Source organism: Gallinula chloropus, assembly GCF_964237585.1.
Source record: "Gallinula chloropus genome assembly, chromosome: 3".
NCBI classification, from domain to species: domain Eukaryota; kingdom Metazoa; phylum Chordata; class Aves; order Gruiformes; family Rallidae; genus Gallinula; species Gallinula chloropus.
Genome location: NC_140087.1, coordinates 73,139,528 through 73,162,208, shown reverse-complemented (window position 1 = coordinate 73,162,208; position 22,681 = coordinate 73,139,528). Strand labels below are relative to the sequence as shown.

The window sequence follows — 22,681 nt, the reverse complement described above, 5'->3', positions numbered from 1 at the left end:
TCAATACCTTTCTTACTACTGGGATTTGTGAAGAAAGACTGCAAAAAGAATATCTTGTAATATCTAGGTACTTTTATTGCCCTTTGACGCCTTCAGCTTTGTGTTCTCCTGAAATAGATTAATGAAACTAATGCACTGCAAAAACATTGAACTGTCCGTAATTCTAGTAAGTGTGAAATTCATTTGGAGTGGCTCTATGTTGAGGAACATGCTTGTGAAACACTGTTTTTTGCCATGTATAATGTAGAGGTAACATGAAGGTGATGTTACTATTTAATAGTATCTATGATTTCCAAAGGCTTGCTTTCCACTGCGGTTCTTGAAATTAGGACCAGACTCCCCTCTCTGCTGTACCTGTGCCGATCTGCTAACTTTGAGAAAACTCCTTCAGTGCTGTAACCAAAAGGAAACTTTGGGTTCATTGAGAACCTGAATGCAGGATGTAGCCAAGTGGCACGCCATGTTTTCCTTCAGGAAGCTGGAGCACTAGTTGTTGACTCTCTCAGATTGGAAAATAAATAAAATAATAGTATTTTGTGTGTGTGAACGGCCCCTACTCAAGTTGGCATATCCACAAAGGCACAAATGTGTTCTGTTGCATCTGTTCAGAATATTGGTAGAAGTGCTGGGGTGAAGTGCTGATGTAGTTGGAGAGGTGAATATTAGAGCCATACTGGTCCAGTCCAAACCAGTGCCCTGATCCATCCTCCTGATACGCTTATTTCCTACAGTGAACTTCCAGAAATTACAGCAACACTTCTCATAAGTACCACGTTGCCTTTTCACCGTGTTACATGGAAGGATGCTTGGTCAATCAAATGCATTTCATGTTGAGAAATCTCTGGGGGTATTAACCAATCTATTTATTTTCTTTATGAAGTTCCTGACTGAATGATGCTCAGTCTGAACTCGCCATTAGGGAAGGACAGGAGGAAGCGAAGCATCTGTTGAGTTGGAGCTGCGACCTGCAGTAAATGGTGGTAGAATAGAGCCTGTCCTTTCCCTTCCCCCCTTTTCTTTCTCCTTCCCTCAGTGCATAGTATGCATTAGATTTTAATCAGTGACTGTAATATATGTAATAACTTGGTTGTGCTAGTGCCTTCACAAACAACTGTGATTGTCGCTTTCTGCTGTCTTAACTTGTGAGAACTAAGTACAGAGGTAACTTAATACACAGATCAACTTGGCTTTTGTCCCAGCAAAATAATGGAATTCACCACTTTTCTCATGAAAACTGATGAGGGTTTTTTTGTCTAGATTTTTTTTTGGTTTTAGGTTAGTGGTGTTATTTTAACTGGCTAAATGAAAGTATAATACTTCAAAAATTAGATACAGCAGTATTAATTAAATGGGAGAGATCTGGTTTTGCCATGCATTTCTGTATTTTAGAGCATAACTAAAGAATTTTTTGGGCGTAGTTTTCAGGGATAACTTTTCCTATTGACTGATATAATAGAGTCATCACAACAGCTGCAAGGGATTGGTTACACTCCTGGAATTCACCCGGGTGTACACAGGGTTTTCTGATGCATGCTTTTCGAAACAAAACAGTTTGATAGCAGGTGTGACCTTTAACCCTCCCTAACTTTGAAGAACTTAATCATCATCATTTTTTCAGCCCTGAATATATTTTGCAGGTGGAGGAAACAGAGGGAAATGTAGTTTGGTTTTGATGGGCAAGAGGAAGAGTGAAGAATGAGTCTGTTGGTATTTTTACTCCTTTTGTGTAAACCAAATTAGGCAAAGTTAAGATCTGGAAGTTCCATCTAAAACAAATTTTATGCTCTGTTGAGAAAATCTGTTCTGTCATATAGTTAGAATTGAAAGACAGAGTAAAGCTTGAAGAGATATAAAACATGGCCATCTACTAAGGTTTTGCACACAGAAGTGGCCTTGGAAAGAATGAATGTGCCAGAAGATAGACTGAGGAGGTGCCTGCATTGTCCCCACAGTGTTATCACACTGGTCCTTCCCAACAACTTTTTGTCCTGCTGGCTCTGTGAGGACCTCAGATGAGGTTCAGCTCTGTACCCCACTATTGAAGCAAACCTTTGTATTTGGGGGCAGTGTGCAGTGATGTGGTCACGGCTCTGTGGATGAACCAGCTAACCCTTTTTAGAGTCACGGGAATCACAGTAGTGATCATGTAGCATGGTGTATGATGATGAGGGTAGCAGTCCTGCAGCCTGTGTGGAGGGAGAGAGACATTGCTGCTGTGGGAGTTAATTCTTAACTAATGTACCCCTTGTTTTTTCATCTTGTAGAGTAATTTTGTTGTAATAAAATAACATAATTTAAAAGCTTGTATTAATTGTCCTTTGGCTGTTGGTTGTGCCTAATAGCTGTATGGTATTGTTGCTCATGGTAGGGTGACACTGATGAAAACAAGACTTTCTTTCACAAGTGACTGAGCATATATGGAAATTTAGTTCTTTAAAAACAAAATCTAGAAATTCATGTTTGAGTCACCATGTTAACAGTAAATATGTCTGTGAATATTTCTCTCTAATCTGGAAATCCAAGATTCTATGCTGCGATTACAGAAATCTGTTACAATTGATTCTGCAGCTTTGTCCCCTTTCCCTATGGGCATGGAAGCTCACGTGCATTTTGCACTTTGTTGGTGCTGAATTGATCCATGAAAGGGCTTGACTAAGCACCTCTCTTCCTAGAGTCCTGTTACTGCTGACTTCATATTCAGGCTTAGTGAGTTCTGACTTCAGTGTAAAGTTTCTTATCATCCAGTCATGCCTTTGTTGAGAAAAGTTGGATTTGTGTTTCAGGATGTAGACAGTCCTTTGAGCCTGCCACAACTTCTTTTTTAGCCTCAGGCAAAGTAACGCTGCAAAATAATTTCCAAACTCAAACTTATTTGGGTTTCTGTACCTTTTGTCTGCTGCTGAGTCTGTTGTTCATGGGGTGGTAGTGAAGTTTTTGTCATCATTTGCAAGCTCAATACCTCTGAAAGTCAGATTTGTACATCTTGAACTGCAGTATGAAGTTTGAGATTTCATACCTTTAATCTTAATTTTAGTGGCTAGATTTAAGAGAAAATCCTTGTTTGTACATTTCCTTAATCCTTGAGTTACTGCAGATTGGTTATTCTGTTTTTCTCCTTTTCTGCAGCTTCTGTGTGGCTGCAAGGAACGATTTTGCTGCTGTGTACTGCCTGCAGACTTGTCCCAGTTAGCAGCTGCACTGCTGCATTGGCTGGGAGCGTTTCCAGACAGCAGTGATTTGCAGCTGATAGAAATGTGCTTTTATACAATTCTGACTTTTTACAACAGTTAAAATAAAACTGATTTATATTTCTTGAGGAAATACATACAACAACTTTATATTTTTTGAAGGAATGTTCCAGGATAGTTATATTTGTGCTGTGTTGCTTGAGGCACACCATGGATGGAGATGAGGAGGGATTAGCATCGGGGTTTAGCTTTGCTGGTTGAATTTGTTCTTCCATCCTCCCTATGAAGGGGATAATAGGAATGGTCACGTTTCCATTGCACTGTCAATTTCATTTTCATCGCCCTTTTGCTATCGTGTTAGTTAGCAGTGCCTTGAATATATGTCTGAAGTGGCCTATTACTGTGGTGAGAGCTGGTTTGCATTGGATTATACATCTTGGTGTGACAGCTTGGCATTTCTGAGACGTGGTTTTATGTGGATTATTTCCCCTTTACAGCTGTTCAGAGTTAGAATAGGTACAGTCTGAGCAATAATCACACATAGTAAGGGCAAAGTTGCAGCCACCTGGAAGTGATGGTGCCAAAACATTTTGGTTCCCCTGGACTAGAATTTCTACCCCATGTGTTGAACCTTATCCTCTGAAGGACAGCAAAGCTGACTCCGGAGCACTGATTTAAGCTTTAAACTTCTCTGAAAATCTCTAAGGAGCCTGAAGTTTGAGTGGTTTATCCGGTGGTATGAAAGTATTCAGTCTTTTGGATTAGTATACCCCAAAAGGGTATACTAAGTGATGTATTCTATGCAAGCAGCTGTTTCTTAATTCATTGGTTTCTACTCCTTTTTTAGGAAATAATATTAGATATGTCCTTGGTGTACAAGAAGTCCATAATTTATATGAAACCATAGTATGGTTATGTCTCTGGAGTGACTGTATGTCACATTCAGAGGCAGGAAAATTTTGAAAGTACTTACAGATTCTTCACGGAGAGTTTTTAAGTGAAATTTATGTGAAACCTACTGATCCCATAGCCAACAAAATGAAATGCTCCCTAAACAGGGCAGATATGGATTATTTACATTTGTGTTTGCTGTCTTCTGAAACTAATGTTGTTTGTGTTAGATTTTTAACAAAATACTGTGCAGAAAAGTTGGGGTTTTTTTAAAGGCACCTTCTATCATTCTATTTCCTGCATTATGACAAAACAGAATTTATGTCTGAAATATTTTTAGTGGAATTACAAAGGACAGTTCAGAAAGTTTGTGAATTGCCATTGCAAAACATGGTGTTTTGGTTGCCTGCTCCCATCATGTGCAAACTTTTCCATGGTTTTCAGTGGTACTGAATTTTTATCCTGTGTACTTGTTTTCCTGTTGAAAACTGGAAAAGCCTCTAAAATAATGATACCAAAAATCATCAGCATAAAATTCCACTTTTTGAAAACCCAGCTGTCTGTAGCTGTAATTATTCTCTGAATATTTTGCTTGGAAAGACTCAATTAAATATGATCATATACTTTTAAAAATCATATTATAAAAATATATGATATTTATAATTTTGTTGTTTATCCCTGTATGGAAATAATTAAACAAATCAGTGTATGCATGTATATTTCATATATTTTCAAATATTTTCAAATACTCTTTTTCTTTTTTCCTTCTTCCAGGCCAGCCAGACCATTCAAGTTACCAAAAAGGTAAGATCTCATACTGTCATATGGGGGGGTTTGCAGAATCATAAAGCAGTTGTTGTGGGTTTGTGTGGCAAAGTTGATGGGGGGAGAGGGCTACAGAGTGGCTTCTGCAAGAAGCTGCTAGAAGCTTCCCTCAGACCCAACAGCGTAAGTACCAGCTGGCTCAAGGCTGGAACTCCCCCACTGACTAAGCCTGAGCCAGTGTACAATGGTGGTAGCATCTCTGATAATATATTTAAGAAGGAAAAAACCCTGCAATCACCCGCATTTTGCCACCAGAGAAGGGAGTGAGAAGATGTAAGAAACTCTGTAGACACCAAGGGCAATGAAGAAGAGGGGGCAGGAGGTGCTCCGGGCATCAGAGAGAGAGAGAGAGAGGGGGAGATTCCCCTGCAGCCTGTGGAGATGACCATGGTGAAGCAGGCTGTCTCCCTGCAGCTCATGGAAGATGATGGGGAGAAGAGATCACACCTACAGGCTGTGGAGGACCCTACACTGGAACGGATGGAAACACACAAAGGACACTGGCTCCCAATGGGAAGCCTGTGTTGGAGCAGGCTCCTGGCAGGACCTGCAGTGCATGGAGAGGGGGGGCCTATGCCCGAGGAGGTTTGCTGGGGGAAACTGTGACTCTGAGGGGGACCAGGCTGGAGTAGTCTTGTCCTGGAGGTCTGCACCCCGTAGAAGTGACCCACAGTGGAGCAATTGGTGAAGAGCTGAAGCCCCATGGGAAAGGGCTCTTGTTAGAGAAGTTCATGGAGGACTGTCTCCCATGGGGGGGACCCTACGCTGGAGCGAGGGAAGAATGTGAAGAATCCCTGTCCCTCCATCCCCCACCCAAGAAGGAAAACAATTTGCGAGGAGCTGACCAAACCCCCAGTTCCCATCCCCTCTCTGCCACCTGAGATGGGGAGGAAGGGAGAGAAACCATGAATGAAGTCCATGAAGGGAGGGATGAGGGGAGATGTTTTACAATTTGGTTTTACTTCTCATTATTCTACTCTGTTTTCATGGGCCACTTTTGGGGAGGTGGTGTGGTGGTGGTAATGGATTAGATGCTTTTTTTTATTCTGTGTTGAGTCTGTTTTGCCCATGATGCTGATTGCGGAATGATCATCCCCTGTCCTGTCTCAACTCCAGTATATGTTTTCTCTCCTGTCCAGCTGTGAAGGGGAGTGATAGAGTTACTTTGAGCATCTGGCCTCCAGCCAGGGTTAAACCACCACAGCAGTAGATAAGGTGATGGCAAAACTGTTACTCCCCACAAAATGCAAGAGTAAGGAATGTTCCAGGAAAATCATAGGCAATCAAATTAAAACAGATTTAAAAGAAGAAAAGTATTTATTTAGTGGGTAGTGGATTTCTGAAACTGCCCCAGGAGATTGTGGAGGCAGATAGCATCAGCAAGTTCAAACAACTTTTTGAAGAACTGATCTACAGTGGGTCCCTAAGTAAACACTGAAGGAAGGAGCCAGGGACAAGCTCTTTAACATCCCTAATCACACATCTGTGAATGTTGGGGAAGCAGGAAGGGAATAGAACACAGATAGTGGCCAAACTGTTGTGCTCCCCCTAAGCAGTCTTTCTGCAAATGGCTTCTTTTGGAGATGCTTCCAAACATAGTATACTAGGCCATAATTTTAAAATCTATGCAGGTTTCAGTGGGCCTTTTTGGCAAAGACTTGATTTTTTTTTTTTGCCATTGTCTTTGTCTGTATATACACTTTCTTTACAAGCATAAAACCCCTGTGACTCAGTGCCTTTCTGATTAAGGGTTATTCTGAGAAGCAGCTTGATTGCATCAACAATTATAAAACAACCTGATGGAAAAGTTCAAATATTTCATCATAATGATCTTTTTCTTCCTAAAACCCGAAGTTCCACAACCAAGAACACTAGATTTGGAATCGTATTCTCTGAAGAATGGTCAGAGAAAACAAAGCAACTTATCCAAAACTGTTTACAACTTGCTTCCAGTAAAAAACAAGCCTGTTTGCTAAATACCTGGCTTGAGTTACATAAATGCCTTCGTAAATATGAATTTAGCCACACAAATTGTGTGCTTATGTTGCTCATAGTGACCTCTTTATGATATGGAGATGGTACATGGTATTCTTCTATCTCTATATGAGACTGGTTACGGGCTTAACCTCAGTCAATTCTCCGTGTGCTACACTACAGCTTAAAATGAGAAGTGGAGTACTGTCTTATTTGGGTTGGGTTTTTATTCTCCTTTTTAAGAAACTGTCTGAGGTCTTAAACCACCCTATGGCAAATTGCTTTAAGCCAGTCTTTGGTAGTGCTAAATGGATGAGATGACTATAGATTGAATTAATTACTGTATCTCCTAAGCATTTTTAATTGTTTAAAACATGCATGAGGAAAAAAACCCACCAAAACAGTCAAACCTTTTGCAGGTGTGTGAAAAAGAAAGGAAAGAAATTAATGGTAACTGTATGCATCTTCATGGCACAACTAACAATTAGATGGCAAACAAGAGGTGACATCTTCACTCATAAAGAAGATATTTTAGTCAGTGCCATAATTCTTGAGAATTCATTGTTTAGTGTTTGAATAATTTGGAGGGAAAAAGAACCAATGTATCAGCATAGCCATATGCCCAGCTTATTGACCAGCTGTAGTTTTTATTAGGCATCAAAAAGCAGTATTTAGAAGAGTATTGCAGTATCTGCTGTGCAATAAGGATGTGTGGTGATTCCTTGGCTCAGCAATTGATTTAAGTCCTCTTGGACTCGGGCATTATCAGCAAGTGGTCATTTACACAGCATCTAAGTCAGGCAGTGGCTTGCTTTTTCACAGAGGAAACAACAACCGAAGACACTTCATGGCTTTTTAATGGGTGAAAAATAAAAACACTGCCATCTGTTTAGTCACTTAAAATGGATTGGGACTGAGGCTGGCTGTAAACAACTTGGTTGGAGCCAGAGCCCTCAGCAGCACCAAATGATGCTCAGACAAAATTAAAATATAGTGTGGTTGGTCATTTTTGATGTTCTGGCCCAGGTCTGCTTTGCTTATCTGAATTTCAGTGTGTGATCCAAAAAACAAGACAAACTTGCAGTTGTAAGCAAGCACTTACTGCCTTCAGTAGGTGGCTTGTTAACATGTTAAACACTGCACCTAGGACTAGTTCCTTTTACAGCTACAGACTGAAGAATTTAACCAATTAATTGCTGCTCATATGAGAACAGAAGGGTAGCGATGACGTGTCAAAGGGGTACATCTGGCACTAGTGATGAATAGGGAAATAAGTCTTTGGGGTACAGTTTTTATCACTTCAGAGCAGATGTCTGTAATAGCTAGTCAGTCTAGCACTGGGTGTTTATTAAAATGCTTAGTCCTATAAATAGGAAAATTCTATTAGGTCATTTACTTCCCTTTGCTTCTACTTTGTACAATTGGTCATTTGGCAGGCTGCCCCTCAGTGATTCACTTCAGCAAAAACTTAAGATTACTTTTCAGGCTTTTGCTAATTAATCTCTTGTGAGAGAATGTAAGAATTATTCCACGTTTATCTAATGGGAAATTAAGATACACCCAGTGCTTTGGGCTTCCTTGTCTCCTTAAAGCTGTACTTGGACCATACTGATTCCCACATGCTGTGCAAAGTCAGCAACAAACTTGCTCACTGCCATTGATTTCACAGCTAGAAAACCCAGAAACTTCTTAGCACAGGGAGAGAAACTTTCTGTAGAGCAAATAACTGAATTGGATAATGGGTTGCTCTGAAACTGAAAAAGAATCATATTCTTTTAAGAAAGTAGAAATAAGTACAGAGAGCACTCTGTTACAAAGTTTTGTGTTATGGTGCATGGAAACTGAGGAGGAAATAAGAGTGTAGATCTTATCAATCAATATTTAATGTGTACAGAAGCTATCAGTAGGGAATGATTCATAGCCTACAATTTTTCTAATGCCTTTTAAACTTTGTGGAACTTTTTGTACTCTTTTTGCTCCCATGGTTAAACAGTAGCACCCTTGAAACACAAATCTACAAATTCAAGTCTTTACTGGAAGAAGAAATAAGAAATTAAAATGTCTACTTTTCATTTTATTGTCTTAGGCTTCTCTGTCAATTTAACAAAAATTAAAATATTTACATTATGAAAGTTAGATTTCCTTTAAGAATTCTTACAATTTAGAATAAACTTGGAGATGAAATCTGTGTTATACTAAAAAGCTCAACTAAAGCATCTAATGATGATTAGTTTATACATTGTGTCACAACTCTCCTGCACCTTTGAATTTACAATAGATTTTATGGATCACTAGTATATAGGGTTTCAGTATCTTTTTAATGACTGTTTTAAATATAGAGGAAATGTTTTCCTTTGGGTTCTACTATAAAATTGATTTTTCCTCTTTTGTATTTTTCTTAAAGCTTGAGCTTTATCATTAAATGTCTTCTATCATTAAATTTTTAACAGCATCTATTTTATAGTGGTCCCCAACCATGGGTAATATCCATACTAAAAGTTTAAGTATAAACTTAAGGAAAAGGTAGTTATATTTTTTAAAAAAAATTGTCTAGTCTTAACAATTTTCACTTTGTGTGCTATTTTTTTACATTTTTATGTAAAAAAAAAAAAAGTAAATTATTGCTTTGACAGTTTTAGATATTTCTGTTGTTTACTACAAGTTCAGTATTTATTTCAGTAGCCCAGATGTAATCATCTCTGAAGCAGCACAAAATAGCTGAGATAAAGCTCGCATTTTTGTCGGGATCCTGGAGTAAAAATAATCTGATATGTAAAGCTTATCTATTGAAGATTAGAAAGTTTCAGTGGGGAGACATGATAGCAGTGGGGCTTGGGTGTTTTTTATTTTCTTGGAGAAAAAGGTTAATTTCATGTAGATAAAATACACCTGGCCAGTGTTTCAACATGGTTCTTCAGACACGTACGTATTCATTTTGTGTGCAACTTTTTTTTTTCCTCCCTCTAACATGTTTTTCTCTGTTTCTTTTCATGTAGTTATGCTGCACTGATAGCCGACTGGCCTGTGGTGGTCCTGGGCATGTGTACTGTGTTAATAGTGGTGTGTGCACTGGTTGGAATATTAGTTCCAGATCTTCCAGATTTCTCTGATCCATTGCTGGTAGGTAAAATTAATAAATTGTGCTGTCAAATAAGTGGTTTTGGTGTGCTGGGTTCTTTTCAGTGGTGCCAGTAAACAGCATCGGTCAGTATATCAATTGATAAGATTCCTCTTAAGTGGACATCCATCCCAAGTCGAATTGCTGAGAGGAAAAAACTAACTCTTGGTGTGCCTGAAAGTGTTCCCTGTACAATGAATCTGTTTGGGTATCATTTTTCAGAGAGATCCTGTTGCTATTAAGTTGCGTATAATGAATCCACATAAGAAATGAGCCTTGTAATTTCTCTAATTGAGAAAGTAAAAAAAAAATTGTTAAATCTTTCTATTGGAGCAGCTAATGGTGACACAAAGATGCAGTTGCCATCAGAGAGTGCTGTCCACTAGTTTAAATTTTTTATGTGTTTTGCTGTTGAAAGCTTGTATGTCCTTCAACAGAACTGGTGTACATTGAATAATGTAAATTCACCTCAGTTGTAGACGTACAGCACAGTGCAACATTGACCATACTTTCTAAGTTGGATTTCAGAGAGCAAGGGCCAGGATCCACGAAAGGAAAGGGGATTCTAAGTGCCTTCTGGACATGAAATGGTATCCATACTGAAAGTAATTTTTATTAGGTTCTATTAAATCCTGTGTTTCAAACGTAAGAAACATCAAATATCTTACCAATATCTTACCAGCTTTCAGGACTCTTATGGAAAACCCTGTATTTAAGTATTATCCTCAAATAAAATATCCTGTTCTAGAGGTCATTGTTATTTATATTATAGTAGCATATACCTGTATTTAAGCATTGAATGTTGGGAAGACTTGAGTCGTCGCCAGCTCTGAGGGAGAGTAGTACGTGCAAGAATTCTTAATCTCTTGTCACTCTGTGCAGTGGGCCATTATTTTGTCTGATCTGTCAAAGCGTTTTACCTTTAAAAGTAGATGCCTGAAGTAACTATGCTTCATAATGAAAACTATCCATCACTTTGATCATGCCTCCACTTTCCTGTTTGAGCTAAAGAATGGAAAGTATTAATGGAATTTCGTCATTCTTTTCTCCTAGGGCTTTGAACCAAGAGGGACAGCCATCGGACAAAGACTGGTCACGTGGAACAACATGGTGAAAAACACAGGGTACAAAGCAACACTTGCAAACTACCCTTTCAAATATGCAGATGAGCAAGCCAAGAGGTAAGAATTTGTATTAAAAATGTATTTTACTTTACTGGGAGGTAGGGGGGAAGGTTTTATGTACATAGCACTTCCTGCAGTACCTTGTGAAGTTAATGTATACACTGCTGCTAATTTCAATAAATACTGAATCTGCTTGTCTACAGTTCTCAAGGCCTTTCTCATGGAACTAGATCTCTCCTGTTGCAGGCTCTTTTTAAAAGTGTATAATTTTAGTTTCCATTTTGTATTATGGATATTTTCAGTACAGGGCTCAATGTAATTTTGTTTGAAGTCTCCAATTTAAACAAAAAAAAAAAGACTGTTTCAGTCTTTGTATACCAAAATCACATTGATAAAAATACATTTTCTCAGATGCAGGAGCTGTTAAGATGTGTCTAGGTGCTCCTTCTATTAATGTTCTCTTTGCTAAGGGAAGGTGAAACTGTTTATTCTGTTTTAGTCATCAAGATGACAGATGGTCAGACGATCACTACGAAAGAGAGAAGAGGCAAGCAGACTGGAACTTCCATAAGGATACCTTTTTCTGTGATATTCCAAGTAAGTGGGAAAAATGATGTAAGGAAAGCTAAAAACTTCTGCCAGTTGAATGATTTCTGATCTCTTCTGTATATTGTATGCTTTATTAGGAAAATATTTTTTGCTTAACACATTCATGATAAGCCCCTTCTTTCTTCTTTGAAGAAATTGGACTGAAATGTGTTCTATTGGTTCTTCCTAGGAAGCAACAGTGGTAACTTGAAGTAATTCCTTCAAGTGTTTTCGTTTCTTGTAAAGATTTTTTTTAGTTATTGGTAATACTGCTCATTGTGAAAGCAGTGTTTTGTGTGTGGCTGTAGATGTAGCATGCAGTTCATGGTAGGGAAGTTTTATCTGTGCTGTAAACTAAAAAAAAAAAGTCTACTGCCTTTTCAGCAGGCATACTGCAAACTGCTGATAGTTTGTGTTCTGGCAGAGAGCGCACATTAGCGGATGTAGGTCTTGCCTTTATTCATATAATGACCCGGGCTCTTTTGCAGCTACTTCAAGATGGGAGGACTGATAATAGGGCACAAAAATGTAATGGTGAAGTTATTTGTTTGTAGTACTTGATCTGAGAGAGCAGTGACCACTGAAAAAACAGGGTAAAAACAGATTTACGATTCTCCCCCAGCTCCAGCCCCTCAGCCTGATTATGGTATGTTCTTACATCTAAGTGAGAGGTTGTGAGCAAGGTTGTCATTTCTGCTTCTGTGAGCAGAACCAAATTAGACTGAGGGTATTTTGCGTAAGGGAAAGGAAATGTACTCAAAATTCTACCAAGCATTAACTGCAACTTGAAGCAGAATTAACTCCTCTTATCCTGCCTGCATAGTCTCACTCTCATTCTTTCCACTCCTGTTTCTGTGTAGTCTCAGTTGTGGCAGTCATGAAGGAATTGTGCTTCTATGGGAAAGTTTGCCGGTCCATTATGTAAAGAAAACAGTTGATTTCCTCTTGACCCGTTTTTATCATTCCTGGTATCTTTCTTTGTCTGCTCTGGGATCTGCAGATTCCAGTTTCCTTGATCCTAAAGCACAGTCGGACATCATAAAGCACCACCCCAAGCCCTTTCATTACAGCCTTGTGAAAGGCAAACATTCTGCACATTCACAGCAGTGGGAAAAATTCAGCCTTTTGGGTTCTGGAATATTGTAATTAACGTGATAATGTTTCTTAACCCAAAGTGCCATGTTGTGTTATGCAGTACCATGTATTTGTGTTTGTATATGTGTTTCACTTGTTAGCTGTGCATAAAGACCTCACTGCCACTAAGTAATTACTGCCTTTTCTAAAAGCTGTCTAAACGTGATTTAATTTTAAATTTGAGCTGTGTCTAAACTGTAGAAGTCTTAAAAATGGCCTCAAGGATATCACAACAATTTCCAATGCAGTCATTTGCTTCTAAAGCAAAACATTCTTGTAGGAACAGCTTTATAATTATTATTTATATTCCCAAATGACTTACTAAATCAGCCTTTGATTACTATTATCTATGTACTGCCATTATGCTGTGCCAAGAATTTCATAGTTTGCTGATTAGATCTTTTGATTTTTATGTTTGTCGTATTTCAGAAGACAATTTGCTTGAATAGAAGTCTGTAGAGCCTCTAAGTGGTATATAATATCGAAGATGCTGTGTTTACTATAAGCACTTTAAGGAAACTGAAACTTTAATGTGAACTGAATCTTACAGATAAATAGCTCATCTTGTAAAGGAGCTGGATTCTTCCTGACACAGATTTCATCTGTGTCATTGGAATGGTGGGATTTTTCTTCAGTCTTTGATACCAGACACACCCAAATAATCTGTAACACCCCCCCCTCCTGTAATTTCAGGTGATCGCTATTCACGAGTGGTGTTTACATCAACAGAAGGAGAGAATTTATGGAATTTGAATGCAATTAAGTCAATGTGCAATGTAGATAACTTGAGGGTAAGTGAAGACAGTATTTAATTTGTTTAACTTGCAGAAATGAAACATATTTGAAACCTTGCTTCGCTGCCTGTTGTTGTCCAGTGTGAGGACTTCACCTTGTTCACATACTTTTTTGGGTGGTCAGTTGGCATACAGACGAAGTCAAAACCCAACTTTCACATTCTACAGTTGGATTAAATAGAGGAATATATATGGATTTACTACTAATACCATTCAGAATGGAATGTGGTTGCTTCAGAAGTCTCTTTCCAGAAGGATTATCTCGACTTTTTCCATGTTTTCTCTTAGAACATTGTTCCACAGATTTTTATTCTTGTTTCCCAGCAAACACATCTTTCTTGCATATTCACCTCCTGGTGAACTGGCTGCATCCTCATAGCATGTGCAGGTTTTCTTTGACAGCTGGTGGATCAAAAGAGAATAGGTTGGCAAACATAAAAGGAACATAGCCCAATTAACTAGATGTGGATATCAATACTTTCAGAGTAAATATATTTTTCTCTTTAAAACTGAGAAAATTAAAGATGACGTTTGGACCTTGTTTATCTGGCCCTGTTGTAATTTGTACTGGCTTTCCTTGTATTAAGCACCTTGCACAGTCAAAGTAACCATTGTAACAGCCAGCCTCAGAGGCTGCCCTGGCTGCTTGTACAGGTGCTAGAAGATACGTTAGCACTCTCATTGAAATTGATGCCTGGTTTAAACTGATGGAAGTTAACTGGCAAAGGCTAAAATAAAATAAGCATTCAGATGGTACATTTGTAAAAATAGGAGCTTGCCACTTGCTGGAAATGAGTTAGTTTTTCCTTTAAGCTGCTGAGTAACCGTAAATTTTTGTGTACTGCTGACTGCGTATGGAAGCAAAGCACTATATTTTGTTTTGTTAATAATAATCCATTTATTTCCTGTATTTTTCCCCTCTAAAACAAGAATGATTGTCAACAGTTAACTTTATACCAAACTACAGTCATTGTACGAGGTATATTTTCATTATTAGTTCTGTTGATGATTGCCTTTTAGACAACTGTATTACTCTACCAGATTCCCAAACCATTTTTCCTAACGGCTGGCGTTTGCCTAAAACGTTGAGCTGCAGTAAAACATTGTGTAATGAATCTCCCTCGCAGGCTGCTGACATGCAGTTTGTCCTGGTTGGGTCTGTTGGTGTAAGTGGCTTTTGTCCTCTTGTGCTCATGAAATGCTCTTTGTTTGCCCATCAGAGATAATCGCGCAGGCAGGATGGCTCATGTGATTACCCTTTATCTCTATCAGTCAGAGTGAGCCAGGTGAGCAAAGTACGGTATTTAAACTAACCCAGCTGAATGAACCGAGCTAGAGGAGTAATCAAACTGCTGCTTCACTTGGGAGACACAGTGAAGAATAACCTTTTACAAGGGTAAGAATTGAGTTAGAGGGCAGATGCTCCTCTGTGCATCTAACTGTAGAAATGTAGTCATATAGACAGCAGACGCAGGTAGATCCCAGGTAGCATAAATCATTGCAAAGCAATGCAGTCTGAATAAGAAAGGAAAAATATTTTTGTGTAACAAAATGAAGATAGTTAATTACCTCAGAGGAGTGATCTTTGTAATGGCTGTATTCCTCCTGAGGATTTTTTTCCCCTCCCTACATGCACACTTTGATATTAATGTGTTATTTCAAATGCTGCTTTACTCTCTGAGGGAAGGATGAAACTACTTGACTTTAGAAAAAACAAGCACCACCCATCTTGTATCCACAAAAATAGCTCTTCCTTTGAAATAAGAACACTTCAGAAAATTGAATGTTGGCTATTTCAGTTACACCCACAATTATGTAGATATTTATATAGTATATTGTTGCAGATAAAATTTCTGTGGATGTTTTTTGTGATTTAGGTTTTACTTAAGAATACAGTCATCAATCATCTCAGCTGGGCATAATGACAGTGCCCAATGATAGCAGGTAGACAAAACATATTGATATGATTAGGTTTTGCAGTTATGGCTGGTCTATATATGTAAACATAAAAAATATATGCTATGGGCTCAAGGGGCTGAAGCCTTTTTTCATTTTTTTTTAAATGCTTGTTATGCGCACGTAACATGTCTAAATGATTTTAACACTTTCTAACAATTTCTAAGCACTTTTGATGCCTTTTGGAACTCATGAAGTTCTGCAATATGTCCCATTTCTGAATGCTGAGTTCCAATAGCAGCCAGTCCCTAGAGAAGATGCTGACTAGCACTGCAGCTATCAGAAGGAATTTATGACTTCAGTGACCTTCTGTTCTTAGAGACCCTCTTTTGACTGTACTTACTTTCATTGTTGAATTCATACTTGTTTAGGGCCATAATTCTCTTGAAATAAGTGACAAAGCTTTCTGTATTCAAAGACAGGAAAATGAGACTATTTTCTGGAAATGCAAACCTTGTATTTTTCTGTTGATAAGCAGGATTTCAGCACCAACTTCTGTTTGCTTCAGTATGAGCCAACAATATATCCCCTATGTGTTAATTGTATTCCCATCTGCTTCTAACTATTTTAACTATATGTTTTAATGATACGTAGGGACTCCATCCTGCAGCTGCTCAGCATATGGCAGTCCTATAATCTTCATGGAAACATTATATACAAAATAGCTATAGGTGTTCAGGTTTTTTACTGCTTGGATAAGAAGAGCCCTTTCTTTCACCTGTTAATTGCAGAGTGTTTTCCCTATAAACCGTAAACAACTATTTTATAAACTTCAAAGGCTGTAAATTATCTTCTCAGACTGTTTCCCCAAAACTGTGTTTTTGTGATTCTTTTTCACTGTGTAGATAGATTTGAGGAAGTCTGCCTCGAGATACAGCATGTGCACAGGTTGTGCAGCTTAGTTTCCTTACTTGTTCCAAAATAAATGAAAATGTTGCCAGTGGCAGACCAGGTCTGGCAGCAGCAGAATGGCCTCTTTAATTCCTTTGGATTGCCAACAAAGCCCAGTGCTAGAATATATTAATATTTTATGTAGTACTTTAATGAGCTATCCGGAGCTAAATTTTGTATTCTAATTTCTAATTTCCAGCTGCCAGCTCATGTTACTTTGTTTGGCAACAGCTACTTTACCAGTGAATGTTTATGGCCTGCAGCAAGTGGTGAAGAACAGCATATAAACCTCATTGTCCCATACTGCACTTGAATACGTAGAGAAGATAATAAAATCCTTTCCTCCTAATTTGCCTATATATCCTCATAGGATTAACCTGGAGAGGTGCCACACAAAATACAGATATGCTATTCCACTGCTTCCTTTTATTTAGTAGGTTGTTCAGCTTTTCCTGAGTTTGTTATGAGCGAGTGTTTTTTATCTGGAAACAATCAAACGTGAATTATCCTGGGTTTTTTTTTTTGAATGCCAGTTTGGTATTGCTCAGAAACTGGTTGACAAAATTAAGACCATATTAAAGCTTTTATAACTGCCATGAGAATCCCCAAGTGCAGGGGTTTTGTCTGCATTACGAAGGATTGCTAATAATAAACCTGTGCAATTTTGCTTATTAAAAAAAAAGCGCTGAGTGGTATGTTTCAGATCACCTACATTTAAAATATACATGGATAATGGTTTCAGGACCCAATCCTGTAATCTCTTAAGCCCGTGGCTTTATTAATGTGACCACATTAATATGTGTTCGTTCTGTGTAACTTGATTAAAACTGAAATGTTACATATGTCTAACTATTTGAAGGATTAATTCTAATTTGATACATATAATAAGCCAGAAGTTCTGTTTGTAGATTTATATTCCCTTTGTCCTATCAAGATTGAGTTTTCCCAACTTGAGAAAATTTCCCTGATGTAACTTGGTTACTTAAGAGCTTCAGTTCTCTTTCTATAGATACTTTCAATTTTGTCTAGAATCATTTTATGGTGATTTAGTTCAGTTGTGCTCTTACTGGCTTCAACTAAATTGGGACTGTTCTTGAAGTGAAAGAAGAGCATTGACATAAGGGATTAACACTCATTTAGCTAAGGAGAGTCCTTAATCAAAATGATCAAATTGCTATCATTTGTGTAAAGCTCTGGCAGGAGTGCCTAGGCTTGGGGCAGTCACTTGAGCTGGCAGCAGAAGTCCTCCCCCGTGGCTCAGCTGTGTGCCCTATCTGCACTCTCCACTGGTGCCTGCTTTGTCCCTGTGACACCTCTGGGTGTGCAGCACTCAGAGGCATGATTGTTCATCAGTGACAGGACAAGAGGTAATGGCTTCAAGCTGAAAGAGGGTAGGTTTACATTAGATGTTAGGAGGAAATTCTTTACTATGAGAGTGGTGAGGCCCTGGCACAGGTTGCCCAGGAGCCTGTGGAAGCCCCACCCCTGGAAGTGTTCAAGGCCATGTTAGAGGAGGCTTTGGGCAGCCTTATCTCATGATGGGTGCCCCTGCCTATGGCAGGGGGGTTGGAACTAAATGATCTTTGAGGTCCCTTCCAACCCAAAGCATTCTCTGATTCTATGATTCTTTGGAGCAGGGCTTATTTTGGCATGCTTCATGCACAGCAGTAGTTATCTTTTTGTGCTTGTGCCTTGGAAATCCTGTGTGACCCAGTGCCTGGGTGGCAGGCTGACCTGATTGAGGGGAAATGTCTGTCAGCTGTGCAAGAGCTAATAAAAGACTTATAAAGTAAAGCAAGGGTTGAAGAAGGGAGGTCAGACAATGGAAGTCATTGTAAAGCTTACGCATCCTTTCTTCCTGGATGGTAAGTCTCCTCCTCTCCTATGAACTTCAGTACGTGATTCCAAGCAGAATCAAGCTTCATTGTGATTGTTCATTTTCAAGAGTACAGCATGACCTAATAGAAGAGAGTTGATCTTCAGTCTGGGGAAAAAAACACCTCAGTGCATCTTCAGACAACAGAATTGCAGTAATATTAATGCTTCTGACAGTTTTATGCTGTTGTGGCAACTCATTATACAGAGTTACTGCTGGTTTAGTCTGCCTCATGGAAGCGGATGCTGACCAAATCCAATGTGTGTGCAAATAAGAATTTGAAATGTTAAAAGCTCTGTAAGCTGAATTTTCATCAATTTTGGATTTTTCTTTTTGTGGGTTAATGTTTCTAATAATTCAGAGTGTTCTAATAATTCAGACTGTTACTTTAAACTGGATTTTTTTTGCTCTGCCTGTCTTTCTACAGATCAGATCCCATTCACAGTTTGGTGACCTCTGCCAGAGAGCCACTGCTGCTTCGTGCTGTCCCAGCTGGACACTGGGAAACTATATTGCTATTCTAAACAACAGGTCGTCGTGTCAAAAAATTGTGGAACGGGATGTCTCTCACACCCTAAAGCTGCTTCGCACATGTGCCAAATACTACTACAACGGAACCCTGGGGCCGGACTGCTGGGATATGAATGCCAAAAGGAAGGACCAACTCAAGTGTACAAACGTGCCTCGCAAATGTACCAAGTACAATGCTGTTTACCAGATCCTTCACTATCTAGTGGACAAGGATTTTCTAAGCCCAAAGACAACTGACTATGTCTTACCAGCTTTAAAATACAGCATGCTCTTCTCTCCGACTGAGAAAGGGGAGAGCATGATGAGCATTTACCTAGATAACTTCGAGAACTGGAACGCTTCTGATGGTGTAACAACCGTCACAGGGATCGAGTTTGGAATAAAACATAGATTGTTTCAAGATTACCTGTTGATGGATACTGTGTATCCTGCCATAGCCATTGTAATTGTTTTGTTAGTTATGTGTGTATACACGAAGTCCATGTTTATCACGCTGATGACCATGTTTGCAATAATTAGTTCCTTGATTATTTCTTATTTTCTCTATCGGGTAGTATTTAATTTTGAGTTCTTTCCATTCATGAATCTCACAGCGTTGATTATTCTTGTTGGGATTGGAGCAGATGATGCTTTTGTCTTATGTGACGTTTGGAACTACACAAAATTTGACAAACCTCATGCTGGAACCTCTGAGACAGTGAGCATCACATTGCAGCACGCTGCTCTTTCCATGTTTGTCACGAGTTTTACTACCGCTGCTGCCTTCTATGCTAATTATGTCAGCAATATTACAGCAATCAGGTGTTTTGGTGTTTATGCTGGCACTGCCATTCTGGTGAATTATGTTCTGATGGTTACATGGCTACCTGCTGTAGTTGTGTTACATGAACGATATCTCCTCAATATTTTCAGTTGCTTTAAGAAACCTCAGCAGAGGGTATACAGCAACAAAAGCTGCTGGACAGTGTTGTGCCAAATGTTCCACAAGATTATTTTTTCAGTCTCAGAAGCATCCAGGATATTTTTTGAAAAAGTCTTGCCATGCATTGTTATCAAGTTTCGTTACATTTGGCTTTTCTGGTTCCTTGCCTTAACAGTTGGTGGAGCATATATTGTGTGTGTAAATCCAAAGATGAAGTTGCCGTCACTGGAGCTCTCTGAGTTTCAGGTATTTAGGTCTTCTCACCCATTTGAACGGTATGATGCAGAATACAAAAAGCTTTTTATGTTTGAGCGTGTCCATCATGGAGAAGAGCTCCACATGCCAATTACAGTAATCTGGGGTGTCATACCTGCGGATAATGGTGACCCTTTAAACCCTAAAAGTAAAGGAAAACTGCAGCTAGATAGCAGCTTTAATATCGCTAGTCCGGCCTCACAGGTCTGGATTTTACGTTTCTGTCAGAAGTTAAGAAACCAGACATTTTATTATCAGACTGAAGAACAAGACTTCACGAGCTGCTTCATTGAGACATTTAAGCAGTGGATGGAAAACCAAGACTGCGATGAGCCATCTCTTTACCCCTGCTGCAGCCACTGGAGCTTTCCATACAAACAAGAAGTTTTTGAATTATGTATCAAGAGAGCTATAATGGAGCTAGAAAGAAGCACAGGGTACCATTTAGACAGCAAAACCCCAGGGCCTCGCTTTGACCTAAATGACACCATCAGGGCAGTGGTGTTAGAGTTCCAGAGCACCTACCTCTTCACGCTGGCTTATGAGAAAATGCATCAGTTCTACAAAGAGGTGGACTCATGGATTTCAAGTGAGCTTAGTTCTGCTCCTGAAGGTCTTAGCAATGGTTGGTTTGTGAGTAACCTCGAATTTTATGACCTTCAGGACAGTCTTTCTGACGGCACTCTGATTGCCATGGGCCTTTCAGTTGCTGTTGCATTTAGTGTAATGCTTCTTACAACGTGGAATATAATCATAAGCCTTTATGCAATAGTGTCAATAGCTGGAACTATTTTTGTCACTGTGGGTTCTCTGGTTCTACTTGGATGGGAGCTAAATGTGTTAGAATCTGTCACTATTTCGGTGGCTGTTGGCTTATCTGTAGACTTTGCTGTTCACTATGGAGTGGCTTATCGCTTAGCCCCTGACCCTGACCGAGAGGGAAAAGTAATTTTTTCTTTAAGCCGTATGGGTTCTGCTATTGCAATGGCTGCACTGACTACATTTGTAGCTGGAGCGATGATGATGCCCTCAACAGTGTTGGCATACACACAGCTTGGCACGTTTATGATGCTTATCATGTGCATTAGTTGGGCTTTTGCAACGTTCTTCTTCCAGTGCATGTGCCGATGCCTTGGACCGCAGGGCACTTGTGGCCAGATCCCACTTCCAAAAAAACTACGTTGTAATGCCTTCTCTCAGACCTTTTCAGGAGCCCAAGGAGGCAGAGGGCAAAATAAATCACATCCTGTTAGCAAGTATCAGCTGGACTCCAGAAGTCAGAAACCAGAAATGGAGCATGAGCACTATGAGCTCGAGCCTCTGGCGTCCCCAACCGCTATCCCTGCGGAGAAGGTGACTTATGAAGAAACTCATATCTGCTCAGAGCTCTTCAGCAGCAGTCCCCAAAACACGTGTATGCCTATGCATTCAGCCTATAGTGGTGAAGTGAGTAAAGGCATAAAAAATGTTGCTAGCTCAGCTATGCTGCAGACATCTGTTGACCAACATGCCATATGCCCAATTTTCTCTCAAAGCAGGCAGTGTAGCTGTCCGGATGCGTATAAGCAAGTGGCAGTGAAGTGGGGTCCACACTCCTGTCAACAGTTAAGCGAGACCTTCTGTTACCAGTGTTCTCCTTCCCTGGGAACCGTACAGATCCAAAGCTCTGTAGCTCCTATAAATGCTTTACAGCAAGCTGCTGAAGGTTATGTGCATCCTGTCCAGCATGTCCTCCACTGCAGTTGCCTTCAAGGAAGGCTCAAAAGAACGATGACGCAGAACTCCCTGCCTAAAAATTTTTTCCTCCACTCTGTGCAACAGTTTCAAAGAATAAATAGGGCAGATTCACATGCTCATCAAAACCCAGAGGAAAGCATAAGAACTGTTCCAAAGGTGATGAGCTCCTCACAGTTTCTCTGCCGAAACGCAGGACCTCTAATAGTACATTGCTCTGAATGTGAGAACAGTGTGTCAAATAACCAAAAGGGAGTCTGTCAGCAGACAGACAACTGTGATGAAAAGGGTGGTACAGAAGCGAATGGAGTTGAAAACAAGAAAGCCTCTCTGTCAAAGCAGAAAAAGAAAGCCGAGAGTAAGATTGATCCGTGTTCTTTGCAGAACGACCGGGTTTTGAAGGCTGACCAAAGTGATAAAAAACATCTGCTGAATAGGTCAGTGAGAGAGGTTCACTACGAGGGTTGCCATGAAAATTCACACTGTTGTAGCAAGGCTATCATAGTGAAGTGCAATTCTGTTGACTGTCAAATGCCAAACATCGAAGCCAACGTGCCTCCTATGTTAATGCGCCCAGAACTTTCCAATGAAAGTTTGCTAATAAAAACACTATAATAGATCTTTAATTTGGCAATCCCGTGTCTTTATTTTAAAAGTAAGTCTAAAACATTGCAAGGGAAATTCCTGGGTGAATATGAATTACAGTTTTTGGTTTGGAATGAAAAAATGTATTTTATAGAACGTAACATTTATAAATTTCACAAAGCCATTACATGTAGTAAAACCTGGTGTTGTCCCAAATGGGTGGGTTTGGGTTATTTTTTACTGTAACTCATAAGATGGATTACTCTTAATTTAGTTTTTTCCCCCGGGGCATTGA

At 39.4% G+C, this 22,681-nt stretch overlaps 1 protein-coding gene across 1 annotated transcript in view; it reads left to right on the top strand.

Annotated features, from left to right (window-relative positions):
- Window positions 1-22,416, top strand: part of DISP1 (dispatched RND transporter family member 1) — a gene marked incomplete at its 3' end in the record, with an annotated part of 34,696 nt that extends 12,280 nt beyond the window's left edge. Inside the window, exons 2-7 of the mRNA XM_084261265.1 lie at window positions 4,854-4,883; window positions 9,875-9,998; window positions 11,050-11,177; window positions 11,620-11,717; window positions 13,536-13,633; window positions 18,787-22,416. Of these exons, the coding sequence (XP_084117391.1) occupies window positions 4,854-4,883; window positions 9,875-9,998; window positions 11,050-11,177; window positions 11,620-11,717; window positions 13,536-13,633; window positions 18,787-22,416 (4,108 nt within the window). The remainder of the gene's footprint in view (window positions 1-4,853; window positions 4,884-9,874; window positions 9,999-11,049; window positions 11,178-11,619; window positions 11,718-13,535; window positions 13,634-18,786) is intronic.
- Window positions 22,417-22,681: the final 265 nt, after the last annotated feature.